We start from the raw sequence: 23,065 nt of genomic DNA, 5'->3' as shown, positions 1-23,065 counted from the left end.
GTTTCCAGGTACAGAGGCAGAATTGCCTTATGCAGCCTATCCAGTCCCTTTTCTGGCCTGAGGGATCTTGAGTTCCTGGGACTCTTCCTAAAATGGCCTCCTGGCGGCCACCAGGTTTGCATGGGCTCTGATGCCACGCCCACCTCTCTTTCCCCTCCAAGCCCCACCCCAGATCTGTGCCAGGAGTCAGGACCCCAGGCAGATCATGGGGCAAGTCCCTTCTTCTCTCAGGGACCCAGTTTTTTCATCTGTGAAAAAGAGATGGGGGGGCAAAACTGGATGAGAGAAAAATGACAATAAAAATAACTTCCCAGTTGGAAAGTTTTCCCACGAAAGTTCTCACCAAGTATACCCAAAGCCCCTTCTTGCTAGGACATTGCAAAGTGTCATAATAAATATTCTTTGGCCATCTCCTAGGTTAGTGCTCACAGACTTACCCCATTACAACATCTCGCTGTGCAGAGGTCCCAGAGTGCCTGTAAGCAGTCAGCTCCTGCTGAGGGGCATGTAGCTGTTTGAAATTTTCCAGCAAAATAAATAGTGCTGCAAAGAACAATCTTGTGTAAGCATTCATCTTTGTTCTGCAATTATTTCTCGATATAGATTCCTAGAGGTACACTTACTGGCTTTTAAAGGATGCACATATTTTAAATTCTGATAACTTACCAGTTGAGAAACACGCAGTAATTCTCAAATTTGTTTACAACGCACAATCTAGACATACTACCAGCCTCCCCTCTACCTCCCAACTTTCCCCTTCCCCCTCCAGGAAGTCTGGGGAGGGGCTCCTGAAGCTGCTTTGTTATCGGCTCTCAGGTGGCTCCACTGCAGGCTAAAAGGCAGACAGAACGGCTCTCTTCCATTTGCCCCATGCACCTCCTCTAGCGTTAAGACGTGCAAAGCACTGGCCTAGGGGGCTGCTGCCAGCTGAATTTGCCGGGAGGTCTCTGGGCTGCAGCCCAGGTCCCCTGTGGCTTCCCCAAAACGGGCAGTCTGGCTCTCATGCACTGACACCAAGTGCTGGGAACCGTCGCATCAACAGGCTTACCTGGCTGCACCCGTTTTCCCTTCCAGGCTCCCCCTTATGTAGGCCCCAATCCCACACATGTTCTGTGAGGGTCCGGAGGTTTTTCTTTTTTAAATTTTTTTTTGAATTTTACTTATTTTTTATACAGCAGGTTCTCATTAGTTATCCATTTTATACATATTAGTGTATATATGTCAATCCCAATCTCCCAATTCAACCCCTGCCACTTTCCCCCCTCGGTGTCCATACCTTTGTTCTCTACACCTGCGTCTCTATTTCTGCAGGGCCCGGAAGTTTTACCTTTTTTACCTGAGACTCCCCAAGCCTCCCTTTTTCTCTCATAAGGCTGAGGACAGAGCGCTCCAAGAAATTGTTCGGGGCCTCCACTCTGGGCTCTGGTTTCCCCGTCTGTGACACGGAGAGCGCTGGGCTACAGCACTGACACTCTGGCTACTGCTGTGAGGAAAGCAGTGTGGCCAAATAGCTTCTAAGCATTTGCAGGTTAGTCTGGCTTCAATGGGGAGTCCAGGTGCACCTTAACAGTCATTTAATCAGCATTCTGATTGGCTTAGGGTCTGGGGAGCAAACTAGATCTTTGTTCTGAGTTCTCCATAGCTAAAGGGCAATTAAGACCAAAAACCATTGCAAAGCTGCTGATTTCCAAGCTCGAGGGTCCTACATACCTGGGACCAGATGAGGAACCAGGGGCCCAGAAAAGGCCTTACCCATTTCTAGGCTGACTCTGTGCTAGGCTCTGCGGGGCACAAAATCTCCCCAGAAGGCCAAAAGGTTGGTCAGCAGGTATTTTACAGTACATGGAACAGAGAGCAAAGAGCAGGGAAGAGAGTGCTGGCAGGGTTGGGGAAGACCAAGGGAAACGTCCTGGAATTCGGTGTTGAGGGCAGAGGAAAAAGAAACCAGGGAGCGCTGAGAGCTCTTAGACGGTGATCTGCCTCCTTCAAGGGCCCGTCTCAATCAGATAAGCGCTCGGCCTCCCGCTATCGGACCCACCGGGGCTGAATGACACTGGCTGACTGTGTGACAAGAAGCAAAGTCAAGAACAGCTCATGGGCGAACCAGGGACTGACATATAACAGGACCTTCCCCATAACCCGAGGGTGATACACACGCTTAACGTCACTGCCTTAAACATTGGTTATTTTTACCTCTGGCTGCCGCTTGTGTGACAGACCCTGGGGCTACGTGCTTTGGGGCTGTGTCCGAGGGAGACTTCTACCCGACTCTACGCGACCTTGAGGACAGAACAGGCGCCGCATTCAGACCCCAGTCCTTACCAGCTGGGGGTAAATTCCCGGACTAACTGGGCCTCAGTTTCCTCTCCGGAGATTTGACTAACAAACATCGGTATTTGCATTATTTCTCCTCTGGGTAACGACCCCCACCCCCTGCGTGGAGCACACAGTAGGCGCTCCGGAAATGCTCTCCGAAAGGAGGAGCGGGCCACTTCCTGCCCCCAAGCGCACTATCCCGATCCGGGTTCCCACCACTCCTCTTCGGAGGCCATGTGGCATTCCTGAGGGTGGGGGTGGGCGCAGGAAGAAGGTGCCCTCCCGGCTCCGCCCCCTCCGGGCGCGGTGGGCGGGGCGAAGCCCCCAGCCGCCGCTGGCCCGCCCCGCGGGGGGTGGGCGTCGCTCGCAGCGCTTCTCACAAAGTTTGTTTTCTCCCTCCGGGCGGGTGGGGGAGGGCGAGGAGAGCGCGGAGGGGAGGAGAGGGGATCTGACGTCAGGCCGCGAGGTGCTTTCCAGCCGCGAGCTGTCAGGCCGAGTGTCAGGGCCGGCAGGTACGCGGCGCGCTCCCCCGGCGCCTCCCGCCCCCTGCCGGGACGCTCGGGACCGAGCCCTAGGCCGCGTGGACGGAAAAGCTGCTGGGAAAAGTCAGTGCGGGGCGCAGGAGGGGGGGCAGATGGGGGCGGGGGGCGCGCGGACAACTTGGAAAGTTTCTTTTTCTCGGCCGGGCGGGGGAGGGGGCGTCGTCCAAGCGCGTGCGATTGTGGATGGGTGACCTCGGGTGTGTTTGAGTCCCGACTGCGGTGTGCTGACTGGGACCGGCGTGGGGGGGGGGCTGTGCCACCCCCCCGGTAAAAGTTCACTTGCGGCCCTTTTGGGGGACCCAACTCCCTAGGAACCCACCCCGGTAGAGGGCCGCCCCTGCCCCGGGCCGGGGTGAGCGCGCGGGGGGCGGGTTTGTTTGGTTTCAAAAGTGCACGTTGCTAACCGCCGGTAGCCCCCCCACCCCCCGCCGCGGCCGAGCCGGGGAGGGGCCCCCCGAGAGTGACAGCTGCGGGTGGGGGCAGCCGGAAGGTCTCGGAGCTGGGGGAGCCGGGGAGCCCGCGCGAGTTCCCTTTTCCTTTGGAACAAAGGAAAGTCTGTCTCGGAGGCATCTGTCACTCCCAGGCGGGCCAAGGAAGCGGGGCGCGTGGGGCCGGCGACCCGAAGAAAGTTTCTGCGCGCCGGGTCCCTCGGGCAGGCCGAGCCTGAGCCGAGCCTCCCGCGGGCGAAGCGCGCAGTCTCCGGGGCAGGGGGCGGCCAACATGGAGTCTGGGCGCAGGATTGGGGGGGGGCGGTGCGGAGATGGGAGCCCAGCCCCCTCCCCTCCCCCTCCGGGCCGAGTTCGGAGCACAAAGCCGAGCGCGCAGGCTCGGCCAGCCCCGCGCCCCGAAGAGTCAGGAGCGCTGAGCGGCTGGGGAAGGGGGTGGGAACCAAACTTTTTCCTGCCCCGGGACAGACACGTGAGTTTTCTTTCTTCCAGAGCCCCCGCCCCACCCGGATTGCAGGCCCGCGGGGGAACAGAAGCGCCGAGTCTGACGCGGGGTGGGGGGCTGAGGGGTGCAGGCGCCCCGAGCGCAGGCCGATTCCCCGCCGCCCCGGGAGCCATGTGCTCCGACTCGGGTCTGGGCCGCGGGGGAGGCTGCGCGCTTTGTGTGAACTGCTGGGAATGCAGCGTGAGTGCTCGGCCCGGGGGAGTGTCGGGCCGAGCTGGGGAAGTTGTCAGAAAGTTGGCGCGGGAGTGGTTGCAGGTCAGCGTCGTAGCGTGTGTAGGAGGGTGCCCTGGCGTTATGTCGAGAGGGTGCTACCACAGGCCAGTTAGGGTAAGAACTGACCCTTAGTATGATGTCGTCGGGAGTTGTCCCAGTCTGAGAGATCGTGGGTGGGCGTATATCCAGGAACTGGTTGCGTGGTACCAGTTGTTCGTGCTAGACGCGGGGTTTGTAAACTGTGTGTCTGATGAATTTGTCGGTGAAAGTCCTGGGGGTTCCAGGGGCTGAGTGATGGGTTGGTGCCAGTTATCTGAGTGCTCTTAGAGAGTTGCCTGGTGTGAGGCTGGGTGGGAGTGTGGGGTGTGTGTGTGGGAAGCCTCCTGGATTGGGATTTGTAAACTGTGTCTGCTGTATTTGTCGGTGAATATCATGGCTGGAGTGCAGGACCCTGCGGTAGAGAGGTCTGTGTAGACTGAGGGGGTCACCTCCACACGCCACCCACTGGAACCCTGCAGACTGGGACTTGACTGGCAGCCAGGGTGGAATCCGTACAGATAACCTTGAGTAAACTTCTCACAGCCTGCCAGGGCTGCATCCCTGCCTGAGCTCAGATCCCAACTGCCCTGGCCAGCTAAACCTCAGAAACCTGACCTCAGAAAGCAGCCTGCTGTTGCTGCTCTCTGAGGAGTGGCACCTCTAACCAATGCCTGTCTCACCTCCAGGTGGCCCGGCTGAGAGGGTAGACCCTTCCCTCGAAAGCCTAGCCTAGCCAGCCCGGATATCTGGGCTCAGGCCCAAGTCGAGGAAACAAAACCTGGGAGATGCCAGAGTCTGTTGGCCCAGCCTGCTAGGGAGCTGTTAAAAGGCTGAGGAGGGAGGGGCCTTGAGATTCTGGCATCAGCTTGTCCTGGAACTTTTGGTTTTAAAATGTGTATCTCTTTTGTGTGTGCGAACAAGAAGTTTGTTGGGGATAAGCAACTGAGTTGGATTGTCTAGGGAAACACCTTCCTTCAATTAACAGATGAAGAGGAGGCTCAAGCCCAGAGAGGGAGGGATGCTTGCCCAAGGTCACACAGCCAAGTTGGAGGAACTAGAGCCCAGCCTTGCTTATTTATCTGGATTTCTGAGGCACTGATTCTGGGACCAGGCCAGGGGCTAGATGACAAAGGAGAATGAGAGACAACCAGTAGGGATAACTCAGCATCTTTGCAGGGTATACATAGTAGGTACACAGTAAATGTTACATGGATTGCTGTAGGACTGTGGAGACTGATAGGGTTCAGACTCCTCACTGGGTCCTGGGAGACCCTGGAAGCAAGATGGGATGGGGGTGGAGGACGGGGCAAGCCATCTGGGTCCAAACCCTGCTTCCATACCATATCCTGGAGGTGAGATTTTTTTTTATAACAGCTTTATTGAGATATAATTCACATACCATGCAACTTACTCTTTTAAAGCAAACCAGCGTTTTTTTTTAGTATATTCACAATTATGCAACCATCACCACAATCAAGTTTAGAACATTTTTATCACCTGGAAAAGAAACTTCATACCCTTTAGTTATCACTCTTCTATCCCCTCCAGCTCATTCTGGACATTTCATAAAAATGGAATCATATAGTATGTGTTTTTTGTGACTTCTTTCACTTAGCATAATAGTTGCAGGGTTCATCCACATTATAGCACGGATCGGAACTTCCTTTTCAGAGCTGAATAATATTCTACTCTATTATGGGTAGGCCACATTTTGTTTAACTATTCATCTGTTGGAGGACACTTGGGTTGCTTCCACCTTTGACTATTATGAATAATGTTACTATAAACATTTTTGTACAACATTTTGTGTGGACGTGGGTTTTCATTTCTCTTCGTAGCTTAGCTACCTTAGGAGTGAAATTACTGGGTCACATGGTAACTCTGTTTAACAGCCAGAGTATCTTGGGTGACTTTCTGAATCTCTCTGGGCCTTGGTTTTTCTCATCTGTAAAATGATGATGATATTAGTGTCTCCCTTACGAGGGCATTTGTGAGGACTGAATGAGATAATAAAGGTGAAATGCTCAGTACAGAGCATGGAAAACAGGCCTCAGTGGTAGCTGTAATTACTTCTAGTCTGGTTCTGCTTATTAATGATCTGCCATTAATTTCAGTAGTTATCTACCAGCCTGATGAAGTAGAGGCATTTTGGACCTTTCCTTCTACCTTGCCCAGGCTTTGGTATGGCCTGAGACTTTGACTTTCGATTACCCCGTTTCTGGTGTCCTAGGCTCTAGTAGTGATGTGCTGGAAGACTAGGGAAAGAGTCAGAGGCACCGCATGGTAATAATGTTCCCCTCCCCTTTGTCACCTGTTTTAGGCTTGCCTGAGGTCCAGCGTAGCCCCTAGACACCATGTCAGACAGTGACCTGGGTGAGGATGAAGGCCTCCTCTCCCTGGCAGGCAAGAGGAAGCGCAGAGGGAACCTGCCCAAGGAGTCGGTGAAGATCCTCCGGGACTGGCTGTACCTGCACCGCTACAACGCCTACCCCTCAGAGCAGGAGAAGCTGAGCCTTTCTGGACAGACCAACCTGTCAGTGCTGCAGGTAAGGAGCGGGTAGCAGGAGACCTGGATTCTGGTCCTGTCCCAGCCCTGTCACGGACTCAACTGTGTGGCCTTGGGCTGGTCATTCCCCTCTCTGGGCCTCAGTTTCTTCGTAGGTCAGATGAGAATACCCACAAGGGAAGACAATTGCATGAAGTCATTGCAGCTAGATTTCAGATTTTGGAGAGTTATGAAGAGGCAAGGAATTGTTATTAATGTCTAGGTGTCGTCATTAACACTGGAGGCTAGGAGAGGGTGAGAAGGCATTGATTGTCTGGGATTTGTCCTTTAGCCCCAGATTGGTTGGCAATTTGGTTTCATGGGGCAGCTGGTGATCTGCAGAGTGGTTAAAAATGAGTTGGAGTCACGGTTAAGGAAAGGGCAGGAGTCAGAGGTTCTGGGGTCAAAACCCCATTCTGCCACGCAGGAGTTGTAAACCACATCTTGATTTCCCATCTGTAAAGTGGGATTAGACTGTCTGACTGAACCGTTGGGAGGAATAGATTCAGAACTGGATGTGAAAGTGCTCTGTGAACCACAAACATGAACACGCTCAGATCACGTTATCCACTTTTGGTCAGAGTGAGAGGTATTACCCCCTTTGAATTGCCCCAGTTGCTGACCTACAGGTGTTTTTGTTCTGTTTTCCGGGTGCTGAGGTGAGACCCCCCGGACTGCCGCTGCCTTGCCTCCAGTTGGGCTCTCACCTACCTGGGAGACACAGAACAGGCCCCCAGCCTAGCAAAGGCCCACCCTCTGCCCCGCTGGCGCCCCACCCCCCCCCACCCCCTGCTGCCTCCCCTTCCAGCTCTGTTCTTTCCTGGCCCACTACTCCGATCCCTGGCACCGTCTCTCTTTCCCTTACCCTACTCTGAACCCCCCACCTCTTCCAGCTGCGTCCCTCTTCCACGAAGCCTCATGGTGAGTATTCGGCCCTCAGAATTCCTGTCACCTGACTTTATACTCGCTGGGCAGTCTGTCTGTGAGAAAGGCTCTAGAGCTACTGACCCTGACTCGGATCCCATCTTCTCCACAAGAGAAAGCTTGGACACTGGCCAAGTCACTGCCTCCTCTCTGAGCTTCGTGTTTCCTCACCTGAAAAGGGGGGCTGATTGTAGCAGTTTCCTGGCACGTAAGGGTTGGGGGGCAGGACTGAGAAGAATTCAAGGCCCACTGTGAGGTGTTTGGCACAGCGTGGGCACTTCTCTCCCTTTCATCCTCATCTCTCCTAGACCATAGGTCTCGACTTAGCAGTTCCTAGAACCTCACAAGTTTACCGACAAGCGCTGCACTATGCCCCGCTCTATGCGGGGCAGGGTTGGGATCCCAGAGAGGATCCAGGCACATTCCTACCCTAGGGCGTGTCTGGTCTGGGATGGGAAAGCAGGGGAAGACCTGGCCACTTATGTTTGCAAAAAGTGATCACCGCTGGGGCAGATGGCAGCAGAGACTCAGGGCAGGGCTTCTGAGAGGCCTGGAGCCTCAGAAGGCCTTCCAGAAGAGGTGGACTTGAACTCACAGGATGCAGAACAGCACAGGCCAAAGTCTTGGTGCCTAAGAGCCAGGATTACCCAGATAGCCTCTTTGTTAGTCTTACTGCCTGCAGCCTAGTTCGTTCTTCCTGTCTCTGGGGCCCCTGAACGCCCAGGCCTCCGGGCCTTCTCCCTTGGTTTCTTGACCTCTCTGAGCCTGGCTCACTCTGTTTAAGCATTTTCTCATGAAAGCATTCTCTGATTCCCCCAGCTGTGTATTCCAGTGTGCCTCTTACCTGTGCGACCAAACCACTTCCACACTGTATCGAAACTGCCTTTTATCAGGGACACTTTCTCAAGACTGAATAATGTACTGACTCCTCTTAAAATCTTTTTCACAGACTTGCCTCCCTCACGTGTACACTTGAATAATTTTTATCACGTCACTTAAGCATGTACAAACATAAAACTGGGTAAAAAAACCTCTTGCTTTTGCTCTTATACACAACTGTGAAATAACCAAACAGTTTTCCAAAGTAAATAGATGTAAAACGAATGAGATTCCGTCTAACTGCATTAGTAACAAACGGTGGCTGGTGTTTTGTTGACTGCACTGTGGTGTGTAGTATGACAGAGGCACTGGCTCCAGAGTTGAGCAAACCTGTGTTGCCAGAGGCCACGGCACGCCTACTTGTGATCAGATTGGAAACACAAAACCAAAACATTCTTGTGGGGAACTAGTGGGCCCCTAGGACGGCATATCCCCAGATCCCACTTACAGAAATGTAGGTCTGGGGCTACAGCTAATCCATTTCAGGATTAGCTGCTGGAGACTTCTGAGGAAGGGCCGGCTGGATCCTGGCATCCCCTGGTGGGAGGGGTTCCACTGGTGGCCACCCTGTTCTAGAGGCATGCTGAGCGTTAAGGAGCGGTGGGGGGACTTCCCTGGTGGTCCAGTGGTTAAGACTCCACATGGGTTTGATCCCTGGTCTGGTCAGGGAACTCAGATCCCACCTGCTGCACAGTGCGGCCAAAAAAAAAAAGAAGCAGTGGGGACCATCTAGTACTCCTTGATGGAAACTGTACCATGAATCCCAAGCAGCACCAGCCATACATCCGTGCTTGAAGGTCTCACAGGCACCCCAGATTTCCTGACTGATAACAGGTAATTTGTCCAAGCTGGGTCCTCCCCTTTCGAAGGGACTCCCCTTGATAGCCCTTTCTCAGCTCCTTTGGTCTCACCAATTCCTATACATTTACCCCTTAAATATTTCCGGAATATAGCTTCTTTCCTACCCTAGTCCAACCTATCATCATCTGATCACGTGTCACTCCCCTACTTAAAACCCTTCAGTGGCTCCTGCCAACCTATTGACAACATCATCTTTTCCATCTGTGTAGCGGGCCTCATCCCTGGCCCCCCATATTGCTGCCACACTGATAGATACCCCACACCACTTTGCTCCCACCCCTGACCAGGGAGACTCCTGACCCCTAGAGGAGCTCTGTGCTCCCACAGCACCGGGACTGGGTCAGCATTTGGACTTGACTGATTGCTTTTTAGAACACACTAAACTCCAGAGGCCTCGACTTATTTATCACTACATCCTCAGTGTTAGCTCAATGCCAGGTATATGGTAGGTGCTCAGTAAATAATTGTTGAAGTGACAAAATGCAGATAAAAGTGCTAGAGGGAAGTCCCTGGTGGTCCAGTGGTTAGGACTCTGAGCTTTCACCGCCGAGGGCCCTGGGTTCAATCCCTGGTCGTGGAACTGAGATCCTGCAAGTCGCGCATCGGGCCCCCCCGCAAAAAAAAAAAGTGTTGGAAATGTCAATAGGCAGGACCTCAGAAATAAAGGAAATGTAGAGGCTCCTCAATCTGGAAAAGCTGGTTTAAGTCAGTCCCTGGAGGCATCTCTTTTTCCTGTATCTAATTTTTTAAATTTCCATTGTTTATTAGGAACGTTTGCAGATAACCGCAAAAGTAAGAGAATATTATAACACACCCCTGGCACCAATCACCTGGCTCCAGCAAGCATCAACGTTTTGCCAAGTTTGTTTTCTCTCTCCCTGGGGACCTCCCTTTCGATTGTCTCCTTTAACTGGCCCAGCAGCAATTCATTAGCAAGTCAATGAGTTATTTAACTAACTGGTTAGCTGGTACTTGCCCTGGGCGAGGCAGTTGGGAGGGTAAAACCAAAAAGTCATTTGTGAAGGATTTTGACGGGTCCCGGTGACACCCTGTAAGCCCACTTTATTGCTGTGGTTTCTGTCCTAAGGGGCTGCCAGTTGGGCAGGGGAGGTAAGTGTGGCGGGGAGAGTTCGTGCCCATTCCTTCTCTGTGTAATATTGATTGGGGCTGTGCTCTGTGCTGGGAACACAACAGTAGAACCGGCACTGTCCCCCCTGGGGGAGGGAAGACATTGAAAGGACTGAGAATTCAGTGTAATTAATTACCCGTGTGTGTCAGCTGAGCTGCCCTGGTAGGCAAGCCTTCTCCGGAAGCTGTATATGAATGGAATCCTGACAGACTTGAAGGATTGGGGAGGTGAGGGGCAGCAGTCCCTCTGGTACTTGTACTGGGCAAGAAAGGAGCCTGGTGCAGCAGCTGTAGTGGCCTGCTGTGTGGTGAGGGGGTGGCTTGGCCCTGCCCTCAGTGAACTTGTATCTCTCGAAGCTGCTCTTCTTACTCTGGCTCCAAAGATAGCTGCCTCCCGATTCTTCCTCCTGGTAACCACTGTCTCCCCACCTTAAGGCCTTTCATTTGTATATTTTTTGAGCTTTTGTGTAAGCTTTTTTGCTTAAGTAAAGGGTTTGGCCCGCAAGGACAAGTTAAACCAGTGGGTTAAACCATTGGTTCCTAAGCTTGGGTGGCAGAACTCTGGAGAGCTTGTTTAAAAACACATTCCTGATTCCACCCACCCCTCTCCCCTGCCCCCCATCTCTGAAGCGGATGAGACAGAGCAGTTTTTTAAAATCACCCTCAAGGTTATTCTAATACAGCCAGCAGCCTTTAGGAGCACCTGGATACGGGTGGTCACAACACTGGGACCGTGATGTTTGGGAAAGGTCTCTCCATGCCCTCTCTCTCCCCTCTTTTGCTTCTGTCTTTCACAGTTGAAAAGACATTACAATTAAAGCACTTGTGTCGCCTTCAAAAGCCCTGCTCTGGTCCTCATGGCCTTTATCTGCTCCCTAGTGCCCCTCCCACTCCCATTTGCCACAGTGATTCCTCCCGTGTCCTTCATCTCAGCCACTGATTAAAAAAAAAAAAGAAAATACTGACAGGGCAGCAGCCTTTCAGATAGGGCCCTGTTTTATGGTAGAGACAGGCTTTCAGGCACCCAGCCTGCGTTTTGCTGTATCAATCACAGAATTCACCTTGGCATTCTCCTACCCCCTCCCCGAGGACCTTGAATTGGGGCAAGTCACATGCTTTTTTCCTGACTTAGGCGTGGGTCAGGCTGCTGGAAGGGGCTACAGAAAATCCGCAGAGCCCATTATCGCAGCTGGCACTGGTGGTGCACTCGGGCCTTGTGCCCTTGCCCGGCTGCCCTCAGCTGTGCATTTCTATCGGATGAGAAGACAAAACAGTAAGTAGGCTGCCAAGTTTTCTGTGGACCAGGGTGAGCACGTGGGGGGGTGTTTTTCTGCTGTTCTCTTCTCAGAATTAGAAGCCAAAATGGGAGGTGCAGCTAGAGGCTAAGTGCCCACGCATCTGCTAGCAAACGCCACGCTCCCCTCCCCAAGACTGCTCTCAACAAAAGCACTAGTCCCTACTCCTCTTGACCCAGGTCGCGTTTCCCCTGCATCCTGGGCTGAGGTGGAGAGGTGTAGTGCTCTCCTGTAGCGCAGGTAGCCAAGGAGGCAGCTGCAGGATGGAGAGATGGAAGCATCTGAGCAAGGAGAAAAGGCCTCAGGCTGACTCTCCTCCGTCTGTTGTCTTCACCTGACAGCGGTAGCTGCCTGGAATCAGGCTGTATCTGGATCCCATCCTAGCCTTTGCCCTTGTGACCTTGAGCAAGTTGCTGAATCTCTCTGATCAGGGTCTCTGTTTCTTCAGTGGTTCACCTAAAATGGAGATCATCACAGAACCTCTCATAGGCTGTTGAAGATTAAATGAGTTAGTTAGATGGGAAATGTTCAGAACAGCGCCTGATACGTTTTGTGTTCAGCAAGAGTCTGCTTTTAGGATTATGGTGATGCCTTGCAGCTATCCATTTTGTTCCTCTGTTGATAACACAGCAGACCAGAATGAGAACAGCAGCAGGAGACCTGAGTTTGAATCCCAGCTCTGTACTCGGAGGCTGTGTGACTTTGGGCAGGTTCTCTCATCTCTGAGTTCCAGGTCTCTCTGTAGTACTTTGGGGACACTGCTTACTACCGTCCAGGCTTTCATGCAGATTAAACATGCAAGTGAGATGGTTGGCGTGATACCTTGTGTCAAAGATCCTTAGTTCCTTCGTCCACTCAGCTGTTCAGTCTTCCTTCTCCCTTGGGGCTCCCCTGCAACTCCAGCCAGGATTGGAGTGAGCAGCTCAAACAGTGTCAGCTGATGCCTGCTGTGTGTGTGTGTGTGTGTGTGTGTGTGTGTGTGTGTGTGTGTGTGTGTGTGTGTGTGTGTGTGTGTGTCTGTGTCTGTGTCTGTCTGTGTGTCTGTGTCTGTGTGTCTGTGTGTGTGTCTGTGTGTGTGTGTGTGTGTGTCTGTGTCTGTGTCTGTGTCTGTGTGTGTCTGTGTGTGTATTGAGAGGACCAGAGAGGTAAGGGGTAAATGAGAACCCCAGAGGCAGGGTCCTTCCAGGCTGGAATGGAAAGGGAGGGAAGCCACAAGAAGGCTCTGGCTCTGCCCTGCCCATGAGCTTTCCCAGCCTGACAGGACCTGGAGCCTGGTGCTATCCTTGGGTCACCTGTGGAACAGGTACAGCTGCAGGCTGCTGGGCAAGGAGCCATGCCAACTCCAGGCACCTGCTCTTGTCATAGGTGGCCATCCCTTTGGCTGGGTAGTGGTACTCAAGGCCTTGCCCAGGTGTCAGCTAAGGAAGGTGATAGGGGTAGAAACTGGTATGGGAGCCCTGAAGAGAGTTGGGCCTTTGATCCAGTCACCCATTAGAGGAATGTTAGGCATTGCCGCAGCCCACACAGTTCCTGGCATCTCAGCACAGGAGAGGTGTGGGGGAGGGGTTCCTGTCATTTCTTCCCCTACAGCAGCTACTACATGCTCTGTAAGTTTCTGTTGATGAACTAAGAGGAGAGCAAAGACAGGACCAGGAGAAGGATGTACAGTGTGAAAACTCGCTTAAGCCACTGTTCGGGCCCCTTTGGTGGTTAAGCATGGTGGTGGTTAAGCATGGTGTTCTGGCCTAGTGGGACCAGCCCTGCCTGCTTCTGTCTGTTCCTTAAACCAAACCCTTTCCTGCCTCAGGACCTTGACATTTGCTGTTGCCTCTGTCTAGAACACTCTTCCCTCAGCTTTCTGTGTGGCTGGCTCTTTCTTATCTGTTAGGTCTCAGCCTTCCCAGACCCCTTATCTACGGAGGTCTCTCTCATCTTTATATACTATCTTTTTATTCCTGTCTCTTTCCTTCCTGGCACTTCTCGTTGCTATAGCGATGTTCGTTCATTGCCAGTCTCCACAACTAGATGGACCATAAGCTCCGCAAGGCAGAGTGCACATCTGTTTAATTCACAGAAGCATGCCCGGCACCGAGAACTGGCCTGGCACGTAGCAAGCATCAATAAATATTATTGGAGTGAGCACGAAGCCTTGAAGGGAGAGCAACAGGAAGGTGAGAAGTTCTAACTTGACCACTGTAGTGAGTAAAATAAGCTGGGCTCTGGGCTCCTGTGATAGTCTGAGAGAAAGATTCAGAGAGTAGGGGTTCTCGTTCCTCCAGATCCAAAGGTCCAGGCCTGGGGATCCCCGGCTGGAGGTAGAATCCTGCCTGACTTCTCCAGGCTCAGCTTTATGTATGTTCATCAGTAAAATGGGAGCTGATCAAACTCATAGGGCTGATAAAACTGTTAGAAGAAAATTGCGTAGCTGTATAGTGCTTCGTAAACGTCAGCTATTGGTAAAGCTTCTCAACGAAGGCTCCCAGGAAGATGCCTAGATATGTGGGGGCATACCGTGCCACACCCAGGCCTCATCACCAACACACTCCCACAGTTTGTCTCTTCTCTCCAGCTACTTTTCTGTTAGCAGGAAAGTGATGAGGCAACTTTTCCCCTGTGGCAGCTCCTCCAGTGGAGGGCAGGAGGGAGAGAGATGGAAAAAATGATAAAGGCTTGTATTTGCCTGTTGAAGGAAAAACGGGTTTTGTGTTTAGGAGCCTTACACCAGCCACGCAGCTAAGAACCTGTTCTCTAGTCTAATCCATAACTTTTTAAATAATGCCCAGGTGAGCTTGTTAAAGGATTGGTCTCGTCACATCTCCAGGCTGTTAGGAGTAAATGAAAGGAAGGAGGGTGTAAGTGGCTGATCTTTTCGCTTGATCAGTAATGATGCCATGATTAGGTGCCTTCTCTGGGGTGTGCAGAAGCTATTCACACTCTTCCTGAACAGTTATCTACCCTCATGGTGTCATTCATTCAAGTATGGAAAGAAACTGCCAGGCCCTACAGCAGCTGTAGGTGAGGAGAGACGTGTTCTGAAACCATTTCCTCTGCCTCAGCCCGATCTCTGATATCTTAGATCAGCCAAGACTTAGAATAGTAGGCATTCTCCAGGTAGAGAAGAGGGTGTTCCAGAAAGAAGGAATGTGATGTGCAAGAGGCATGGAGTTTTGTTTTGTTTTTTAAAGCACAGGGCCTCAATGAGGGCTGGTGAGCAATTTCACATGAAGAAGAATATAGGGGCTTCCCTGGTGGTGCAGTGGTTGAGAATCCGCCTGCCAGCGCAGGGCGACATGGGTTCAAGCCCTGGTCCGGGAAGATCCCACATGCTGCGGAGCAACTAAGCCTGTGCACCACAACTACTGAGCCTGCACTTTAGAGCACACAAGCTACAAGTACTGAAGCCCACGCGCCTAGAGCCCATGTTCCGCAACGAGAAGCCACTGCGATGAGAAGCCCACACACAGCAACGAAGACCCAACGCAGCCAAAAATAAATAAATTAAAAAAAAGAAAAAGAAGAAGAATACAAGGGCTGGAAAGATAGGCCATGAACAGGGGAGGCTTTTAACACCCAGGCCCAAGAGTCTGGAGTTGTTCCTATAGGCAGTAGGAGACAAATGGCAGTTTTCTAGAAAAGGAATAACAGTAATACATTTTAGAAAGTGAGTGACAACCAGTGACGAGGCTGGATTGGAGAGCTGTGGATCTGGAGGCTATTATAAAGGGTCCAGACAAATATAGGATGGGTGCTAGATATGCCTTGGTTTTGCAGCAGACCACTTAACAGTAAGAAATGTCATGCCTCAGGCATAGGCCCAAGAGGATTGATCTAAACAATCAGCTGGACAGGAATGGGGTCACGGTTAATGGTAGCTTTCTCAGCAGCATATAGGAAAAAAGGATTTAAGGATGTTGGTTGAATGCACATTCAACCACTGACCTTGGTTTTGCTTGGAAACAATAACTTCTTCTACCTGAGAGTCCCTTTAGTGTCTTTGTGGCTCTTTCCCTGGCATACAGCAAGACTCTATTCTAGAATCTTAGGAGTGAATGGCCCTTGGCCCCATCCCCTCTCCTTTCACACACCCATATCCAACTGGGCACCAGGTCCTGTCATTTCCAGTTTCCCAGACAGATCAAACGTTTGTCATCTTCTCATCATCTCCCTTAACCTAATGTGAAGTACTTGCACTCTGCTTCCACTGTTCTCCACATAGCATTTTTAGCATTCTTTGCCTAAAACCCTCCTGCGGCTCCCCATCTTCCTTGGAATAAAGAACCAGATCCCCACCATGAGAGGTAACCTCTAGTTACCACTCTGAGCTCCATCCAGACAGGACATCCTTCTCTGAGCTTGTCATAGGCACTTTTCAGGTGTTGATCCTTCTCAATCGAATGCTCTTCTCCCCTCTGGCCTCCCACCTGATAAGTAGGTTTACTGCTTATCCTTCAGATCTCAGTTCGCAAGCCGTTTCCTCAGAGGATACTACCCCGAGTCCACGAAGACTGGATTGGGTCTTCCCATTACTGTGTCCAACAGCACCGACGTACCTTCCCTTCATTGGCTGGATCACAGTTGCAGTTTATTTTCAGTTATATCATTTCTTCTTTAACTCTCTCTGCCCAACATAAATCTGAGGGCTGCGATTGTGCCTGAATTGTTTGCTGCTGTGTTTCTGGGGCCAGGAACACAGGTGCTTTGCAGCCGGTTTTGAGAGAGTAAACTGATCACAGTCTCTCAAACTCATTCTCATTCCAGATTTGTAACTGGTTCATCAACGCCCGGCGGCGGCTTCTCCCAGACATGCTTCGGAAGGACGGCAAAGACCCCAACCAGTACACCATTTCCCGCCGCGGGGGCAAGGCCTCCGATGTGGCCCTCCCCCGAGGCGGCAGCCCCTCAGTGCTGGCTGTGTCTGTGCCGGCCCCCACCAGTGTGCTCTCCTTGTCCGTGTGCTCCATGCCGCTCCACTCAGGCCAGGGAGACAAGCCGGCAGCCACCTTCCCACAAGGCGAGCTGGAGCCCCCCAAGCCCCTGGTGACCCCTGGTAGCACACTCACCCTGCTGACCAGGGCTGAAGCTGGAAGCCCCACGGGTGGACTCTTCAACACACCACCGCCCACACCCCCAGAGCAGGACAAGGAGGACTTCAGCAGCTTCCAGCTGCTGGTGGAGGTGGCGCTCCAGAGAGCTGCTGAGATGGAGCTCCAGAAGCAGCAGGACCCGTCACCCCCATTGCTGCGCACTCCCATTTCTTTCGTCTCTGAAAACCCCAAGTAGGCATCTGCCAACAGGGGTGCTCGAGGCTCGAGCCAGCTGTCCTGGGTTTCCGTTTTGGTCCCCCTTCCTACAGAGGGTTTTCTTTGGATCACTGCCAAACATCGGGATCATCTCCTCTGTCCAGAGGTCTTCAGCAGGAAGACGCCAGCTGGTGTCACTGCACTGGGATGGGACCTCTCCTCTGCTGACTCTGCCGTTTCTCCAGGCCTCCTCAGTGATGAGACCAAGAGATTGGAGACAGGCATGGTGCTGCTGCTGCAGAGAATCCCCGGGACCCCTTTGTTCCCACCTGCTTTCCTGAGCTGGGCACAGGAACCCTGCCAAGTTCACTCACACCTGTGCTGGGTCCCAGTTGCCCCTGACAGCGCCTCTTTTTGTTAAGTGTGGACATTCCAGGTTCATAAGTGTGAACAGAAGAAAAGAGGAGCCCAGCAGATGTAACAGAACCGACTCCGGTTGAATGTTTAGGTTTTTGCTAAACTTTGTGTTTATTTTTCCCTCTTTGCTGTGGTTTGCATTAACAGGCGTAGTTAGCCCAGGTGTGGGGAATGAGAGTGCATTGCTTGATGGAGTCTGATAAACTGAGAATGATCCACCACTGCAATTGGTGATTGTTTTGCAAGGAAGAAGTATTTTCATTTGGGGGACCAGCTAAATCTCTGCAAATTTCCAAATGGTTTAATTGTTGGTTTGGTTTACAAAAAAAAAAAAAAAAAGTTAGAAAAAACTTTTATGGGCTTTGGCTTTTCTGCATCATGCCCAGAAGGGAGAAGGGGATAAAGCCACAGCCAGAGAGAGGGTCCAACAAATCTGACCAAACCTTCTGGGTGCAGAGCAGAGAAGGATGATAGAGGTGTTTTTCTGGTTGGTTGGTTGGTGTCTTTACTGTATTGTGGGGGAGGGGAGGGGGAGGTAAGCTAGGCTGAGCAGTGGGGTGGTGTTTTTTTCTTTCATGTTTTCCTCTTCTTTATCTTTGAAAGCTTCACCCCGCGGCCTGAGTTCTGAATTCCTTCTAGGAATTTGGCTTAGTGGGGCCAGAATGTCAAAAGCTCCCTGTTGCTCCTACTTGGAGAGAAGTGAGCCATCTAGTGGTCAGGAAGGCCTTTTAGCTGATCCAGACGGGCAGCTTTTCCCATGATGGTGGCCGGAAACTGTTCCTGGAGGAAACACGGAATAGTGCCCCCAGCTGCCTGTGGAACTGCCCCGGAGGAGGCTGGGGCTGGGAATCGGTCACGAAGCCTGTTCGCTGTGAGTGTCTTTCTGTTGCACCTCTCTTTAAATTGGAGTTGCAGAAGCCCCTGCCCTGAACTTCACAGTGAAACGGATCGCAGTTAGTCTTATTCTCCTCCCGCAACCCCCACCCCCGCCCTGGGCCCTGCTTTTTTTTTTTTTTTTTTTTTGCTGTGTCATTGCTGATAGCATTCAACAGCAATATACCCCATCTTTCTAGTATATCCTAAGAAACACTAATCATAGGTTTTTAGGTGAAATATTTTTGTTCTGAATAACATTGTTACTGGGCCAAAAGACAGGTCAGGATCCTCAGCCTGTAGTTTCCTGAAGTTGCCATGCTGGGCACAGGGGGAGAGTTCCTGGGTATTGGCTGACTTGGGTGGGCTTGGCTGGGAGAAAGGCAGCAACATGTTTTCTGTCCTTTCTGGGATGATCCCTGAAGACTTCAGGGAGGCTCCCCAACTTCTGAGTGCTTGGCCCACCCATTGCTGTGGGAGTGGGGATTGGTTATTTAAGAGAGGGGGCTTTGCTCTCTGTTAGTGGGCAGGTTTTCTAGGCTCTCTCTTCTGCCTCCTCCCCTCTCTGTGCCCTCTCCTGGCATGCCCCAGGGGGGATCAGGGACCCTCGCCCTCCTGAGGCCCAGCTGGGGAAGAATGAACACGGCAGCTTCAAGATCAGTTGAAGCTGCTGCTTGCCCGGCCTCTTGCACCCCACCCGTGTCTCTGAGCCCAGGTCTGTTGTCACTGTTGCAGGACACTTGCAGCAGGGGACTGTGGAAGCGCGTTGGGCTGGGGTGGGACTTTCCCTCCCACAGTGCACTGAGCAGTGGAGGGTGGTGAGGGGTCAGGGAGCCATGCTGCTGAATTCTGGTTGGCACTCCCCCCTTGTACAAGATGGGGAGGCTGGGGGCAGGGCAGCCTCTGCTTGGTTCGGTTCTGAGGTAACCCTGGAAGCACAGTTATCCCGTTGGATTATTTGAGCAAAAAACTACTGTAAATAACTTCGGTTTTTGTCTTTTGTCAAATAAAGTTTTTTTGTTTTTTGGTTTTGGTTTTGTTTTTCAAAGCAGAAGGACTGATCCACTATGACCCTGGGCCCAGCCTGGAGACAGGACAATTGCTGAGTTCTTACTCTGCCCTACCTCTTTCACCCTCCCTCTAGTAGCTGCCTGGAAGTGTTGTGTACTCTGCATCCCTATTTCCTGGGCCTCACACGTATTCCACATCCTCTCCATCACAGTGTGCAGGGGGCATACGTATCCCAAGCTGGACCAGTCTTCCTTTGCGTCAGCAGTCAAGCTTTGGGGTTGCTAAGTGGTAAGGGAACTTAGTGAGCTGGTAACTTTGTCTCCCCCTCTCCTAATAAGGAAGGAGCATGACTACAGTATGAAGCCGGCACAGAAAGAAGCAGAGATGTTATATGGATACTCTAGACATGTCTGAAACCAGTACCGTCTCTGGACTTCCCTATTATGTAAGCTAGTAAATTCCCCTTTTTGCTTAAGCTAGCTGTGGTAGCGTTTCTGTTGAAATGACTACATTGTAATTGCAGCCCAAACATCTCTTTTTAACTTCTGTTCACACAAACATTCACAGAAAAGAAAAAAATGAGAGGGCTTCCCTGGTGGCGCAGTGGTTAAGAATCCACCTGCCAGTGCAGGGGACACAGGTTCGAGCCCTGGTCCAGGAAGATCCCACGTGCCGTGGAGCAACTAAGCCCGTGCGCCACAACTACTGAAGCCTGCGCACCCAGAGCCCATGCTCCGCAACGAGAAGCCACCACTATGAGAAGCCCACGCACCGCGATGAAGAGTAGCCCCTGCTCGCCGCAATTAGAGGAAGCCCACGTGCAGCAACGACCCAATGCAGCCAAAAATAAATTTAAAAAATGAGATACTCTTCTCATAGGTAAAGAAACGGGATTTGTTAAGTTACTTGCCTGAACTTACACAGCCAGTACTAAGTGGAACTAGGATGTGAATTCCAGTCTGTCTTGCTTTAAGGTCTGTCCCTCTCTTATATAAACCAGTGATAGGCAGTTCACTGCCTACTGGCATCCAGCTATCTAACATGGTTTCGGCTAAGCACTAGAAGTTTCCTCCATTGAACCAAATTGGCTTCTTTTTGATTTCTCCCCAGTACCCTGGTTGGGGGATATTGAATCTCTCCCACAGGTCACTCTCCTTTAGGAATTTGGAGATGCAGCCTCCCTGCTCAAGTTCCCAGATTAAAGTGCCCCAGATCCTTTAGCCATTCATCCGGGGTCCTGGTTTTCCCACTCCCTCCGTCAGTATCCCTCAAGCTGGACACTTGGCCCTGGGGTTTGGCAGAACAGGAACATGCTGGAAGGGCTCTTCAAAACAAGAGTGACGCTCATTTTACATGTGGAAAATGAGTACTAATGTTCCCCTAAAAGGGGCAGTGATTTGGATGGTTCAGCTGCCTCAGGAGAGATGGCTTCTTACAAATACTTTTCAAAGAACTGAAAATAAAAGTATCTTCTGTAACCAGCTTCAGACTGATGAGCCCTGGAGTGAGCAAGCACTCTAGATAATGAAAGGTGACAGGGACAGTGTGGCTAGGGCCCCTCTCCTCTGAAGCTAGGAATGTTATATAAGGACATCTGCCTGTTCTGTAACACTCTCATTTAGGAAATAGCTTTTTAAAGGCATTTCTGCTCCTTAGTCTGAGTACCTGTGGTTGGGTTGGCTGATTCTCTATGTCCCTATTCTTCACAAGGGGGCCATGATGATGCTTCAAGTCCTTAGTTATCAATGTGACCTTAGGCCCTGTGTCCAGTAGTAAAGGAAAAGGAAAAGTGGTAATGATGAGGGTGGGGGGTATGCCTTCAGACTGACAGTCAAGGAAGGCCTCTTCCTTTCCACTGTTTTTGGGAGTGGTGATTTCTCCATGGACCCCCAGCCTCACGCACCCCACTGGGAAACTTTTCCCCAACTCAGCCCCATGAATAAGAATCCCTAGGGAGGGCTTCCCTCGTGGCACAGTGATTAAGAATCTGCCTGCCAATGCAGGGGACACGGGTTCGAGCCCTGGTCTGGGAAGATCCCACATGCCGCGGAGCAACTAAGTGTGCGCCACAGCTACTGAGCCTGTGCTCTAGAGCCCGTGAGCCACAACTACTGAGCCTGCGTGCCACAACTACTGAAGCCTGTGCGCCTAGAGCCCGTGCTCCGCCACAAGAGAAGCCACGACAATGAGAAGCCTGTGCACCACAATGAAAAGTAGGCCCCGCTCACCGCAACTAGAGAAAGCCCGCGCCCAGCAACAGACCCAACACAGCCATAAATAAATAAATAAATAAATTTTATTTTTTAAAAAAGAAGAAATATAGCAACACTCTGTAATAAGACATTCATTTATATATAGATATATAAGAATCCCTAGGGATTCAGGACTCTGGATTATTTATTTTTATTTATTTATTTAGGCTGCGCCGGGTCTTAGTTGCGGCACACAGGATCTTTAGTTGCGGCATGCGGACTTCTCAGTTGCAGCATGCATGTGGGATCTAGTTCCCCGACCAGGATTGAACCCAGGCCCCCTGCATTGGGAGCACAGAGTCTTACCCATTGACCACCAGGGAAGTCCCTGGATTTTAAAACTACACTCTAGGGACTTCCCTGGTGGCACAGTGGTTAAGACTCTGTGCTCCCAATGCTGTGGGAGGGGGCAGGGAGGGTTCAATCCCTGGTCAGGGAACTAGATCCCGCACGCTGCAAAGATGATCCCGTGTGCTGCAACTAAGACCTGGCACAGCCAAATAAATAAATAAATAAATAAATGTTTTTTAAAAAAATCACTTGCCCAATACCACACAGCTTTTAAGTGGGAGAACTGGGACTAATTACCCAGAGAAGTAGTTCTCATGCATCAGGAGAGCTTACAAAAATGCAAATTCCCAGACCTTACCCCGGAGAGTCCAGGACACTGACTTATCCCCAGGAAACTGCTGGGTTGGGAAGATAGCACCTCATCTTTCAAAGTTACAAGGTGAGAGGAAGACTACCACCAAGTAGTCCCCCAAGACCATTTGACTTCCCTCGGCTCCTAGGAGTTTATAGTGTCCTAAATGTCAAGTGTAGCCTTCCTGAGGTTGTCATTTTAATTACGTAAGTAGTCAACATTCACTATAGAAAAATTTTAAGTAAAGGTACAGTAGTCCTTTCACTTTCCACAGTTTCAGTTACCCATGGTCAACCTCAGTACAAAAATATTAACTGGAAAGTTCCAGAAATAAACAGTTCATAAGTTTTAAATTGCATGCTGTTCTGAGTAGCATAATGAAATCTCCCACCCTCCGGGCCGGGAACATGAATCATCCCTTTGTTCCACTTATCCATGCTGTATGTGCTCCCCACCCCGCCTATTACTCACTTAGGAGCCTGCTCTGTTATCAGATCCAGTGTTGTTATACTTCAGTGCTTGTGATCAAGTAACCCTTATTTTACTTAATCATGGCCCCAAAATGCAAGAGTAGTGATGCTGGCGATTCAGATATTCTCTTACTGTGCCTAACTTATAAATTCAACTTTATCATAGGTACGTACACATAGGAAAAAACATAGTATACATAGGATTTACTACTATCCATGGTTTCATGCATACACTGAGGGTCCTGGAACATGTACCCTGTGGATAAAGGAGGGACTACTGTAAAAGGAGAGGAGTTCATGGGCTTCCCTGGTGGCGCAGTTGTTGAGAGTCCGCCTGCCGATGCAGGGGACACGGGTTCGTGCCCCGGTCCGGGAAGATCCCACATGCCGCAGAGCGACTGGGCCCGGGAGCCATGGCCGCTGAGCCTGCGCATCCGGAGCCTGTGCTCCGCAACGGGAGAAGCCA

General features: G+C 51.4%; 1 protein-coding gene across 3 annotated transcripts; it reads left to right on the top strand.

Annotated features, from left to right (window-relative positions):
* The first annotated feature begins 2,749 nt into the window (after positions 1-2,749).
* TGIF2 (TGFB induced factor homeobox 2) lies at positions 2,750-19,252 on the top strand. 3 transcript variants are annotated; one of them, XM_027078381.1, is made up of 3 exons: positions 2,750-2,828; positions 6,382-6,607; positions 16,452-19,252. In XM_027078381.1, the coding sequence occupies exons 2-3, from the start codon at positions 6,416-6,418 to the stop codon at positions 16,971-16,973; spliced, it is 714 nt and encodes a 237-aa protein (XP_026934182.1). In that variant the 5' UTR covers positions 2,750-2,828; positions 6,382-6,415; the 3' UTR covers positions 16,974-19,252. The 3 variants fall into 3 exon arrangements, with proteins under 3 accessions (XP_026934182.1, XP_026934180.1, XP_026934181.1); XM_027078379.1 differs by having other exon boundaries at positions 2,783-2,921; XM_027078380.1 differs by lacking the exon at positions 2,750-2,828 and adding an exon at positions 3,067-3,776.
* Positions 19,253-23,065: the final 3,813 nt, after the last annotated feature.

This window comes from Aethalodelphis obliquidens, unplaced genomic scaffold, assembly GCF_003676395.1.
Source record: "Aethalodelphis obliquidens isolate GAN/ISIS:26980383/991018 unplaced genomic scaffold, ASM367639v1 scaffold42, whole genome shotgun sequence".
NCBI classification, from domain to species: Eukaryota; Metazoa; Chordata; class Mammalia; order Artiodactyla; family Delphinidae; genus Aethalodelphis; species Aethalodelphis obliquidens.
This window is presented reverse-complemented; position numbering and strand designations above follow the sequence as displayed.